Here is a 14131-nt window from a genome sequence, read left to right as displayed (position 1 = left end):
ACACATGTTCTTGCAGGTCCTTAATTGCATGCTTTGCTTTAGCTAGCATGTGAAGGGTATGACGTTTTAACTGCGAGAGCAGGAAACAGTGTTGGGCCCAGTTCTTCAAAAATAAATTTTGTACAACACCTGAGACTCAAGTACTCAAGGTTGCTTTAAAACAATGCAGGGGAGGAAAAAAAAAAAATCCCTAAACCATTGATGAGAGGAAGATAAATGCTGAGGGAAGGAAAAACACACCCCTTTTCATATGTTCCAAATTCAGTTTTAAAAGGAGGACAGTGAAGCATGCAGAGAGATTGTGCTGACGTGTTCTGTAGTTTTGGGGCCATGACGCTGAATGACCTGCCCCCTGCAGAGACAAATCTGAATTTAGGAATGGAGAGAAGACCAGCATCAGAGGACCTAAGTGGAGGGGCAGGGCAGTATGGGTGTAAAGGTTAAGCTAAATAAAGGGTTACAAGACCAAGCAAAGATTTGTAGATGAGCAGGAGATTAAGCTGAAAGCATCGTTTGCCAGGTAGCCAGTGCAACTGATGCAGAATAGTAGTGATATGGGCTGATTTTCTAGCATGCAAGAATTGTGTCAGCTGAATTCTGGACATACTGAAGTGAGCAGATTGTTTTGTTTGGGATACCAATGAGGAGAGTTGCAGTAAATTAGGGCAAGACATGAACCAGAGTTATCTTGCCCAGTGAGCATGGGCCCAAGGCAAGCAATATTAAGGAGGTGGAAGTCTTCATTTTCTGAGATTTGATGCGAGGTTCAAAAAGGTAAGAGTCAAAGAGTACATCAAGGTGTAGAACTACTGATGAGGAAATTTATGCTCATCCTCCAAGAGCTTGAATACAGGGTTGAGGGTGGTAGGAAGTGGCAGCTTTGGTGCCAATATAGATCTGCGTGTCATCAGCATAACAGCAGAAGTGAAGACCATAGCTGTGTATGACCAAGAGGAGAGGGCCAAGGACTGATCCCTGAGGCACTTCCTGAGTAACTATCAATTATGATTTTCCAAGGGCTACAAAGTGTAATCTATTAGAATACACAAGTGAACCATGCAAGTACAGTGCTGGTATTCCAAATGGCTGAGACGGGTGATGAGTGTCATGGATAACTGCGTCAAACTCAGCACTTAAATCTAGGAGAATACTGAAGGTGCCAGAATCAGTAGAGGAGGAGATGGAGGACATGTAAAAGGGGAGACTGGACATAGACTGGTAATCAAGGAGTGCTGCATTTAAACAATTTGTATTTATTTATTTTATTTATTTTTTAAAAATGGGAGTTATAGCTAAGGATTTGAGGGAAGAAACAGCTCCTGAAGCTACAGATGATTTAATAAGGGTGACACAGGAATAGTAATTACAGAACACTTTGTATGGAGAGTATGGGGTCCAGGATCAAGCTGGCAAGTAGAACTGGGAAGGTTGAGTGTGGGGGCGGGGAGGTAGAGAAAGAAGGGAAGAGAAAAAAAAAAAAAAAAAAAAAAAAAAAAAAAAAAAAAAGCTGTTATGCAGCTAAAATGGGAAGGCTGTTGCTGTGATCAGGGGAAATCAAATTGCCATTTTTTCTTTAAAGAATCCAAGAAATCACATTGTTCAACAGTACTAAAAGGGATAGTTGATGGGGGCTGAAATTTGTTAATGGCACAAAGTATTTTGGGCTTATATCTGGAACCATTCATGACAAGAAATGTACAGTGAGCAGGCAGGATTTAGGGCCGTCCTATAACCAAACATGGTATAAACACGCTACTGCATGCACAGTAAAGCCATTTTCCTTAAAACTGAAGAGCTGACCCGTAGTTTTCATAGCATGCAGGTCAGGGGCAAACCATGAGGAACCAGTCTAGTCTTAAAAAGGGGACTACCTTTTAAAAACAACAGAAATGGAGCCACTATAAAACAAAAGAATATCAGGACAAGAAAGTTTGGAAAGATGACAAGACTGAAGATGAGCAGAGAAAGTTAGATGATCAATAGCTTTATTACAAAATGAAAAAGATTTCATACATTGCTGAGAAACGGATTCTAGCAGTAGCTTCAGTGAGTTTGTGATCAGAAATACCAACTACAGAGACAACTGACCCAGACCAGAACAGATTAGATCTGATGAGCAGCTGAGTGTGGGTGGGAAAATCGACACACTGCATCAAACAATTAAGCACAGACCATTCAACTGAATGAACAATTACTGTACACATGGATATTAAAGTCCCAAGCACAGTCATTGCTGGACATGCAGAACTGGCCAGAGTGAGAAGTTTGCTGAGTTCTGATAAAATCTAAGGAAGCTTTGGACCAGTAGAAACATTAAATATGGTATAGAATCAGCTAGCTTTAGTACAAAAATATTCAAATGAATTAAAAAGTACTAAAAGTATTAAACAACTAGACCTTACTGCTGGGACATATAATTATATATAATTATGGCAAGCAGGTAGTCCCAAGGTTGCTGCCTGGTGGTTTCTCTAAGAGGGAAAAAAACCAAAAAAAAACCCAAAACAAAACATTAAAATTGTTTTGAACAACACGAATGTTGCACATGGAGGCTTTATCTGTAAGGCAGTGACAGTTCAGTAATGCAAAATTAAACCTTATGATCCCAGAAGTGGGAATATCAGCAATTTAGCAGTGTTGTCAATTTAGTAACACTGATGGTGGAAGCATCTAAAGGCAAACGTTGAGTAAAAATTCAAGAGAACAAAACCTATTGAACCTACCGGGAAAAGTGTAAGGACCAAATCATTGCCCTGTTTGCAACCATTACCTGGCTGCATGCGTCAGTACTGAGGGAGGGGTCTTCCTTACCCTTTCTGAGGAAGGAGAGCCAAAGAGCGGGGCTGCTCCAGGTCTTCATCTAGAATCACAATGTAGTTCTCAGGCTTGACGAGACTGGTGCTGAGCCTCACAGCCAGAATCTGCCCAGCAACACCATCCACCCAGTACAGGTTCCTCCCAACCCAGTCAACAGCTATGGAGTCAGACTTCACTCCTGTGAGAAGAGCAATTTGTCTGAGACATGCATATATTGTGTGAAACAACGCTGACAAGTGTTCCTCAAAAACAGAAGCTTAATTATATGATGCATTTTTGCAGTGGATTGCTTTCACAGCTTCCAACAGGCTCATTTCTGGCCCATTTTAGGTGAAAGAATTAAGCACACCCAATTCCCCTCTCACACCAGACCTTTAACGAGTGCCCTGATGTCCTTCTGTCCATGATAGATGAATTTAATGCTCTCTTCCTCCAGACTGACCCAGAACAGCCTTTCCTCCATTTGGTCACAGTCCAGAGAAAAGATGGGCTTCTGACCAAGGGGGTGCAGCACCTGAAGGTTGCCACTACGCAGGCCCTTGAACAGCAGTTCGTACTGAACAGAAGCCAAAAGACCAGGCTCCTCTAGACACAGCACAGATGGGAAAACACACAGATCTTGGTGAGTCAAATACCATATAGTTGGGCTGTTCTAGTTAAAATGCATAGAACAAGCACACACAAATGTTCACAGTGCAAGGCAAATGCCCTAAGGCTCAAGTGTAAAGAAGACCTATTGCACATACCTGCAGTCTTGCAGGTGCTGCTGTCTGGCTCCAGTATATAACCCGGATAGCACACACACACATAAGAGCCATGCGTGTTTACACATTTATGACTGCAGGGAGAACTAATCTTACACTCATCTATGTCCATACACAAAAAACCATCTGCCTGGAGCTCAAAGCCTTCCTGACAGCCACACCTCTGAAGAGTTTAAAAAAAGGGGAGAAAAACCATTGTGTGCATATGTGCAACAGTTATTCATAAAACATGCAATTAAAAAAAAAATTGTATATCCACACAAACTGTGCAGAGGTACAAAACCAAGGTTGATGAGTTAGAGGGACTGACCGCTCCCTGGGGTGTGCTTATGCAGTAGTGGCTGCACAGAGGCCTGTGTGGGCTCAAGCAGTTACTGACGAGACATCCAGGACCTTCATCAGAGCCATCCTGACAGTTTGAGAGACCATCACACACAAGTGCAGGGTCCACACACTCCTTGTTGCCACACGAAAACAGGTGTGTGGGGCATTTCGCCTGCCCACCTGGACCTAAAACCGAACACCGTTACTTGGACCTTTGCATATGGCACTATAGTACAGGTGTATAGTATAGTATAGTCAAGAGCTGGGAATTCAAACGTGTACCCACATCCAGCTTCATCACTCTGGTCTTTACAGTCTTTGGAGCCATCACATCTCCATGACGCAGGAATGCACTGATTTTTCGACGCGCATGACCACTGCAACTGCCCACATTGCAATGGAGGCATTCTGCAGTTCTAAAAAGATTTAGCCAAGCACATTAAAAGCCTGCTTGGACTAAATTTGCAAAGCATCGTCCTACATCAAGTCTTTACATGTGTGCCAAACCAAAAATGCATCAGGGAAACAAAGTCCTCACCTGTTCATCAGAGCCATCACTGCAGTCCTCAGCACCATCACAGAGCCACTCTGTCAGCAGACACTCATGGCTGTGTGGGCAGCGCTCTTCTAGGGGGCAGTGTGGAGGCTTACGGCAGTCCTTTTCATCTGAGTGATCGTGGCAGTCAGCATGCCCATCACAGCGGAGAACCGTGGACACACACTGCCCACTGGCACACTGGTACTGCTCAACCAAACAAGGCACTGGTGCTGAAAATTGACAAACACCAAAGGACCTTGGTTACAGACACATGATATACTTGGCCTAATGACTGCTTCATTAAACTCAACAGGTGGGATTTTGCCCAGTTTGAAGTTTATGACAAAGTAATTTAACGCAACAGTAATGCAACAGTAGAGCACCGTGTGAAAGCTCACCACAACCAATCTCATCTGTGCCATCCAAACAGTCTCTCTCTCCATCACACAGGAAGGTTTCTGGGATGCAGCGAGTCTTGTTGTCACAGCGATGTGTGCAGCTCTTGGTGCGTGTAAAGCAGTCCATCTCATCGGAGCGATCCTGGCACTGTGGAGTCCCATCACACACCTGCTTCCTATCTATACACATCCTCCCATGAGCACACTGGAACTGATCTGAGAACACACAGCAAAACAATCAAAACTACTGCCTTCATTAACTTGTTACTGAACAAAACATTAACCACATACACCCTAAACATCCACTTGTCCAGACTAATTCCTCACTATAACCACATCTCATCTATATGTGCAGTTTCATTTGCGCCATTTTATGGTCAATTTGGCACTGAACACAACGTTGGTACAGAAGACAGAGCAGTTCATGCTCAAGAGCACAACACATTACACTTATCATTTCATTAGACATGCATTGTTATACTGAATCCCCACCTTTTTTACATTTGCGTTCACAGTCCTTCTCGTCTGATCCATCCTTGCAGTCCTTCTCCCCATCACACACATGACTGTAGAGGACACACTCACTTCCATCCCTGCAAGCTTTAAAGCCCAGAGGGCACCTCAGAGGAGAAGTGCCTGTAGCTGCTTTGCCACTATTGTCTGCAAAACAGACATTCAGAAACGGTCAGTGCAAGTACGTTAACAGAAATTGCTTGCGTATAATGTGAGAAAATGCGTACAGCAGTCCTTCTCGTCAGTGCCGTCCCTACAGTCCATTTGGCCGTCACAGAACTGCAGGCTGGTCAGACACACCGAGCCCTCGTCACAATGCAGAGGACACGTAGGACACCGCAGCTCATCCGAGTCATCAGGGCAGTCGTTGCGGCCATCACACACCAGGGTCCGCTCAATACACTTCATCCTGTTTTTACACAGGAAGTGGCCTACACGAGGCAAACAGGAACCCATTAAAAACCCCAGATATGGGGTTGAAGGCTCAAAAGGCATCGTATCCACACATTACCTGGATCTGAGCATTCATGTAAACAGGAGAGCTCATCAAATCCATTCGGGCAGTCCAATTTCCCATCACACAGCTGAGACTGACTGATGCACAGTGATGTGCCTTCACACATTACAGAGGGACTTTTACAGATCTTTTTAGCAGAGATCCCAGCTGAAGGACCTAGAGTGAGAGGAGGCAAAAAATAAATTGAAAACTTTGACAAATGGGAAAGTATCCACGGAAAAACCACCACCTCAGACGTTTTCTATTTCCTGTTTCTGAAGACCAAAGTCTGCCCAGTTTTTTTGCCTTGGTAAAAAAAAAAAAAAAAAAAAAAAAAAAAAAAAAGACATTAGTGAGGTCTATAAAACATTAACCTCCATAATCTATAAAGTCTGAGAATGGTCATACCCATCTTTATGTCCAAGACATTTCAATTTTCTGTTGGTGCCGGATGATTTAACTACCACAAATGCACATTGCGGAAAAAACAAACAAAAAAAAACCCCAAAACATTCATACATTTTGATAGAGCTGTGAATGTATGGGTTCACTTTAGAATTTTGATAAACTCTACTTAGAGTCAAAAGTAACCACAGAGCTGAGGCAGCAGCCCATCTTAACCAAAGCTATAAAAGCACTGTGCCCTGAAACTGAACATTTATGGTTGGCCCATAATTTGAAAGCCTAAAGGCAAAAATGTACAAAAGATGCCTAAACTGCTAATGAGCACAAAACCTGGAGTCCTTGATGCCACCTCACAAAAAAGGAAAATGACCCGAGTCTTTAACCTCTTTCCCTACTATTCAAAGATTAGCATGTTTGGTGAATGCCAAAGGATGCCTTAAAGCTACAACATCTGTTGCAAACTGTAAAAAGTGGCGTTGGATTCCTCATCATGGGGGCAGTCAACTCATGGGAGTCATTACATCAGATGTGTGCTTTGTATTGTGTTGCAGTTGAAGAATCAGGCCATTTTACAGGAGTCTGTGCAAACACCAAGAGTGCCCCCATGCACAATGCTAAACATGTGCACCAAAAGATGAAGGTAAACCTTTTCCATGGGCTCCAGAGTCACCAAATCTAATAACCATGCAATTTCTCCAACTGGAAGCAGATTTCTAGATCTATCCCTCAAAGAGCTGGAGATGCTGCAATTCTTCAAGAAGAAACCATGTACTACACAACGCATTGCAGCATTAAAAGACTAAAGCAGTGTTCCGGTTTGTCCACCCCTGTCCGTTTGGAGGGTCATTACAGTTGCACTCACCACACTCTGCTTCATCAGTGCCGTCTACACAGTCCTTCTCTCCATCACACAGGAAGGTTTCTGGGATGCAGCGAGTCTTGTTGTCACAGCGGTGTGTGCAGCTCTTGGTGCGTGTAAAGCAGTCCATCTCATCGGAGCGATCCTGGCACTGTGGAGTCCCATCACACACCTGCTTCTGGTCTATACACATTCTCCCATGAGCACATTGGAACTGGTCTGGAAAAACAAAATACAAGTTATAAGAACTATTTAAATTCATCGAATTTATTAACGCACACAAACTGTATACTGGCTTCTGAATATGACATACTGCCAGACATTTCCTTGTTCATTTAAAAGAGCCAAACATTTAAGAGGATAAGCTTTTGTTTACCTGCTTGACATTGGTTCTGACACTCCTCTTCATCAGATCCGTCCTTACAGTCAACCTCTCCGTCACACACATGGCTGTACAGGACACAGTCACTGCCGTCCTTACAGGCTCTGGAGCCCAAACGGCACTTTAAGGGACCTGCATTTCTTGTCTCCGCAGCAGCAGTGGGGCAACCGACCTCATCAGAGCCATCAGTGCAGTGAGGGTGTCCATCACACACCAGATACCCCTCAATGCACTTCCTTTTGTCCTTACACAGGAAGTCACCTACATATTGTTTAAAAATTGGGGGAGGGGAGGACCGTAATTACAGCTCATTTGGTCAGGTCCAATCTAATCTCCTGAAAACTGAGTAGGAGCAGTCAGTATGCCACCACCTCCTCACACTACCTTTCTTTGGACATCTTTTGATGCAAGACTCTTCATCAAAACCATCCAGGCAGTCATGCTTTCCATCACACAGTTGATTGCTAGATATGCACAAATTTCCCCCTCGACACAACACTGAAGGACTTGTGCAAACTGCTGAAGGGTAGCCTAGACCACAAGATTAACAGATGTGATATAAAGGGTTTACTTCAGGAAGGATACAAGGACATTGCTGACTTCAGGAGGGCCCTAGCATAGCATTTTCCCCTGTTTAAATACCCCCCATATTTAGTTCCCTTGCAAAGCTAAAATCTGCATGGCCTCTCCCTACGCCTGGAAGCTGATGCCTGATTTCATGACAAATTACATTCACCATGCCGATACAAATCCTACCTTGTGAGGTGTAAATATTTACCACACTCTGCTTCATCAGTGCCGTCTACACAGTCCTTCTCTCCATCACACAGGAAGGTTTCTGGGATGCAGCGAGTCTTGTTGTCACAGCGATGCGTACAACTGTTGGTGCGTGTAAAGCAGTCCATCTCATCAGAGCGATCCTGGCACTGTGGCTTACCGTCACACACAAGCTCGGCGCTGATGCATTTCTTTCCATGAGCACATTGAAACTCCCCTAAAGCACAGTATGGAAGGAAAAAGTTGCTGGTATTAGAGTCACAGCCACATGGTGTGTGTATATATACACACTTTTAAATGGCATCATTTCCTGACCTGCTTTGCAGCTACGGTCACATCCCTCTTCATCAGATGCGTCCTTACAGTCAACCTCTCCGTCACACACATGGCTGTACAGGACACAGTCACTGCCGTCCTTACAGGCTCTGGAACCCAAACGGCACTTTAAGGGACCTGCATTTCTTGTCTCCGCAGCAGCAGTGGGGCAACCGACCTCATCAGAGCCATCAGTGCAGTGAGGGTGTCCATCACACACCAGATACCTCTCAATGCACTTCCTCCTGTCCTTACACAGGAAGTCACCTAGAAGAGAACCAGGTAACTTGCTAGACTTACCAGGCCTTACTCTTCAATTCATTCCAACAGTAGACAAATTAAATGGGTTACTGTTATAAGGGCAGCTCTGAATGCAGGGTCTCTCATCAGACCAGTCTGCACAGTCCTTCCTTCCATCACAGAGCTGTCTTGGGGAGATACACTGGGATGTTGCCAGGCAGGGTACAGACGGGCTTTTGCAGCGAGAATGTGGTGCAGGATTGCCTATAGACAGACAGAGGGGTGGTAGTGGGGAGGGAATCCAAACAATGTCAAGAGCGATGCCGGCGTTAAAAATATCGAACTCTCAGAACTGCTGATGGTTGCCGACATCTATAGCTGGAAGGGGGGGGGGGGGGGGGGTGCACAGGCAACAGGAACGCTGGGAATTAAAAGGGCTCACCGCAGTCGGCTTCATCTGCTCCATCCCAGCAGTCATTCTGCCCATTGCAGATGAAGACCTCAGGAATGCAGCGGCTGTTTTGGTCGCAGCGCAGGCTGCAGCTCCGTGAAGGCATCCAGCAGTTCGCCTCATCTGAGCGATCTGGACACTGTGCAGCACCATCACACACCTGCTTCATGTCCAAGCACTTTTTGCCACGAATACACTGGAATTGACCTGGGAGAGACAATGCCAATTATGTTGCACTAACCTGTGGATGGGCATCTGAAAACATGCTACTACTGAAATCACTTCCAACAAATATGTTCACCATAGTTACTTTAGTAAATAACAGGTACGAGGACTGCCAAATAAACTGGAAACTAGAAAGAACACTGAATAAACCCAAGCCTGAGAATTTTATTCATGATGCGTCATTTTTAGATCTCACACCATAATTTGACTTCCAATATTAATGAGGCTAACATTGCTTTCTTTCAGCTTAACATTTCTAGATTGTGCCCATCAATTGAAATCCTTATCCATTCATTTCTCACTGCTTGACTAGATTACTGCAAAGCTGTCCTCTACAGGCTCCCAGTCTCTAGGCTTAAAGTTGCAGCATGTGCAGACCTCACCTGCACCAGACCATGGGAACAACTCCCACACTCAAACATCTACATTGGCTACCTGTTCAGATTCATATACAAGTATTACTGGTTTTTGAGGTCTTGCATGGTCAGGTATCTTCTTCCTTTTCTGCCCTCCTTCACTCATACATCTTCACGTATATTCTGGTCTTCCAATACAAATTTCCTTTGTTCCTTCTTCTAGGCTCAGCTACATGCCTGATGGTGTTTCTGATGTAGTATGCCCTAAACTCTGGAACACCATCCCTCCTCAGCTACAGACCTGTACAGCTCACCCATCTTTCAAAAAGCAGCAGTAAACCCTTCCTTCCCAGTTAAAGCTTCAACTATGTATTGCAGCACTGTGACCATTTGAATTTTATTACACAAAATCATTTCACCATATCTTACTATGCATTGTCATTTTCTTCACCTTTATGTACAGTGCCTTTGGCTGTCTTGAAAGGCATTTATAAATAAAATCACCATCAGCAGAAATCAGAAGCCACATAAGGCCCAGCTGCATGAAGCAAGTGAGAAACTAAATTAAACCTGTATATAGCAACTGTTTGCAAAGGAACTATGCACTAGAGCTCATGGGGAACAGGTAAGAGCAGACAATCAAACAAAAAGGAGTGCAGTGTGCTGACCACTAGCAAGCAAACATTGTACTTAAGCACAGGTTGGTGGCTACAGGTGGATGAACTACATTTCTGTATGTTATGTTTCTACAAAAAAGCCAGGTGTTGCGTTTTGAGAAACTGAGGAAATGCCTACAGAAAAGGTGCCTCAGGAGCTAGTCAAACATTTCATATGACCTCAGAGGGGAAGCATTGCGAGCTAATCTGACCTGGGTTACATTGAAGGTCACATCCCTCTTCATCAGATCCGTCCTTACAGTCAACCTCTCCATCACACACATGGCTGTACAGGACACAGTCACTGCCGTCCTTACAGGCTCTGGAGCCCAAACGGCACTTTAAGGGACCTGCATTTGTCTCCGCAGCAGCAGTGGGGCAACCGACCTCATCAGAGCCATCAGTGCAGTGAGGGTGTCCATCACACACCAGATACCCCTCAATGCACTTCCTTCTGTCCTTACACAGGAAGTCACCTAGTGGGAAAGAGTCTTCAGTAAAATCTACAACAGCACAGGATGAAGCATAAAAGTGAACATTCCGTTTCTCTTGAACACTTATTTCAAAGGCAAATAAACATTTTCCCAATTATATTACCAATGTTTTCACATGAGTCTTTGCAGAAATGTTCATCTGATCCATCAGGGCAGTCTGGCTTCCCATCACAGCGCAGAGCTGGAGAAATGCACAATGATGTGCCTGCACATGACACAGAGGGACTTCTACAGTCTGGAGCATGAGCTGGAACAACTGGCAAGCCACCACTGGAAGATACTTTATCCTCTACCACAGCTCCATTATCTGTAGCTGTCAACATAAGTCAAAAGACCCATTCATTTATGGCATACGCACTTATCCAGAGCAACGTACGGTCATACTGAAATATGTATAGGTGCCCTTTGGGAATTAAATGAACTTGGTGTTACTAGCATCAAGCGCTACCTGGTGAGGTACAGGAATACATTTAAATATTCATTATACATTCCAAGCATGAATAAACATCTTTGCTGTAGAAAGCATTGGAATGGATTTCCCCCAACATTAAATTATGGGGTATGCAAACATCCTTTATGCACTCACCAAATTTCAAAGCAAACAAACAAAAATCACCAGCACTCACCACACTCTGCTTCATCAGTGCCGTCTACACAGTCCTTCTCTCCATCACACAGGAAGGTTTCTGGGATGCAGCGAGTCTTGTTGTCACAGCGATGTGTGCAGCTCTTGGTGCGTGTAAAGCAGTCCATCTCATCAGAGCGATCCTGGCACTGTGGAGTCCCATCACACACCTGCTTCCTATCTATACACATCCTCCCATGAGCACACTGGAACTGTCCTGGTGGGATGAAAGATGAAATACATGGTTTACATGTTCTTCTCACAAATGTACACTTGATCCTCATTAGTAAAAACAAGTCTGCAACATCCACCCAGACTCAATATACTTTTCCTTCCACCTCATCTAATTTATATTTAGGATTAGGCACCTAGTTGGTAAACAACCCCAAATCAGGCCCAAACAACATATATAGGAAGATTAAATCTTCAGTTAATCTTTACAAACCTACTGTGTAAGAATAATGGTCATTTATGAGGTAAACCACAAACTACACCCTGACCATTAGTAATTCCATATGCATCAAAAAACAATTAGATGTCAGCTGATGGACATTTTCATTGCTGGCACTCAAAAATGGCATAATTCTGTCCTCATGACTAGGTCCCTCCACCATCAATGGGCTTTAGAATCAAGGCATGCAATTCGAAATTAGCCCCAATGTCTTCAAGTCGCAAATGTTTATTCTCTGCACAATTTTAGAACATCACCCTGCTTTGGCTCCACCAATGCCACTCAATACCCTATGCATGTAGTGGCCAAACTTGAACAAGCTGCACCCGGGCCAGAGAAACAGCTATAGAAATCAAATCAGGTGGACCTAATGGTGAGGTGTCATGGGGCTTCAGAACTTTGATTAGGAGTCTCTAACAGAACATTTGTACTTACTAACCCTTATTGTTTACATTACGCTGGATGAAATCTGTGCTGAATACAAAGTCCTACAACTATTACTGAATCCCCACCTTTTTTACATTTGCGTTCACAGTCCTTCTCGTCTGATCCATCCTTGCAGTCCTTCTCCCCATCACACACATGACTGTAGAGGACACACTCACTTCCATCCCTGCAAGCTTTAAAGCCCAGAGGGCACCTCAGAGGAGAAGTGCCTGTAGCTGCTTTGCCACTATTGTCTGCAAAACAGACATTCAGAAACGGTCAGTGCAAGTACGTTAACAGAAATTGCTTGCGTATAATGTGAGAAAATGCGTACAGCAGTCCTTCTCGTCAGTGCCGTCCCTACAGTCCATTTGGCCGTCACAGAACTGCAGGCTGGTCAGACACACCGAGCCCTCGTCACAGTGCAGAGGACAAGTAGGACACCGCAGCTCATCCGAGTCATCAGGGCAGTCGTTGCGGCCATCACACACCAGGGTCCGCTCAATACACTTCATCCTGTTTTTACACAGGAAGTGGCCTACACGAAGCACACAGGAACCCATTAAAAACCCCAGATATGGGAGTTGAAGGCTCAAAAGGCATCGTATCCACACATTACCTGGATCTGAGCATTCATGTAAACAGGAGAGCTCATCAAATCCATTCGGGCAGTCCAATTTCCCATCACACAGCTGAGACTGACTGATGCACAGTGATGTGCCTTCACACATTACAGAGGGACTTTTACAGATCTTTTTAGCAGACAGCTCAGCTGCTGAAGCACCTACAGTGGGAGGAGCTGGGGAAAACAGGATCACCAAGAATCCTCCTAATTAAAATGAATGCAACAATATGAAAGCGCATCAACTTGATCTTAATAAAAGTGAGCTGGTGTTCATTACAGTTTCCACGACATCCTGCTTCATCAGTGCCATCTACACAGTCCTTCTCTCCATCACACAGGAAGGTTTCTGGGATGCAGCGAGTCTTGTTGTTACAGCGATGTGTGCAGCTCTTGGTGCGTGTAAAGCAGTCCATCTCATCAGAGCGATCCTGGCACTGTGGAGTCCCATCACACACCTGCTTCCTATCTATACACATCCTCCCATGAGCACACTGGAACTGCCCTGTTAGGGTAAAAGATTAGACACCATTTCTACATCAAGGCAACTACACAGAATTCATCCTACAACTCTAAAACCCCTAAAGATCCAACAGCAGAAGTTAACAATTCCATTAAATGTAATGAAAATGCGCCCCCCCCTTGACAATATTGCTTGTGTGGATTTTGACAGTCACTGCTGATGTGGGACATTTTCAGGGGACTTCATAAAGCCTTAGTTACAGGGAACCATTTTCTGAAAATATGCAAAGTTGCACCTGCCTTTTACACACTAACCATGTTGGATACAGTTAGACTTTTGCATACCAAACAAACACATGGGGTCACCATGTCCCTTTATTGCATACTGTATGGAACCATACAAAGCAATAAATGCACTAGGGCCGGGGCTGAGCCCTTGGCATCAGCTGACAATCCTTGTGGCGCTGACTTCAACAAGGCCTGTCTTATTGGTTGATCTTTAAACTTCATACTTGGGTCGCACTTGCATGATGGT

The 14131-nt window shown here is 44.3% G+C and overlaps 1 protein-coding gene across 1 annotated transcript in view; it reads right to left on the bottom strand.

The window, feature by feature from the left end:
* The window catches only part of lrp13b (low-density lipoprotein receptor related-protein 13 b), a 35369-nt gene that overhangs the window by 8506 nt on the left and 12732 nt on the right, over positions 1–14131 (bottom strand). The window contains exons 23-32 of the mRNA XM_081702756.1: positions 11637–11852; positions 11114–11191; positions 10729–11019; positions 7118–7333; positions 4444–4673; positions 4192–4321; positions 3892–4085; positions 3564–3744; positions 3190–3402; positions 2812–2995 (exon numbers count right to left, since the gene is read on the bottom strand). Of these exons, the coding sequence (XP_081558882.1) occupies positions 2812–2995; positions 3190–3402; positions 3564–3744; positions 3892–4085; positions 4192–4321; positions 4444–4673; positions 7118–7333; positions 10729–11019; positions 11114–11191; positions 11637–11852 (1933 nt within the window). The remainder of the gene's footprint in view (positions 1–2811; positions 2996–3189; positions 3403–3563; positions 3745–3891; positions 4086–4191; positions 4322–4443; positions 4674–7117; positions 7334–10728; positions 11020–11113; positions 11192–11636; positions 11853–14131) is intronic.

This window comes from Electrophorus electricus, chromosome 19, assembly GCF_041902795.1.
Source record: "Electrophorus electricus isolate QZ-2024a chromosome 19, ASM4190279v1, whole genome shotgun sequence".
Taxonomy (NCBI): Eukaryota; Metazoa; Chordata; class Actinopteri; order Gymnotiformes; family Gymnotidae; genus Electrophorus; species Electrophorus electricus.
Note: the sequence above shows the minus strand (reverse complement) of the source record. Positions and strands in the feature narration are given on the sequence as shown.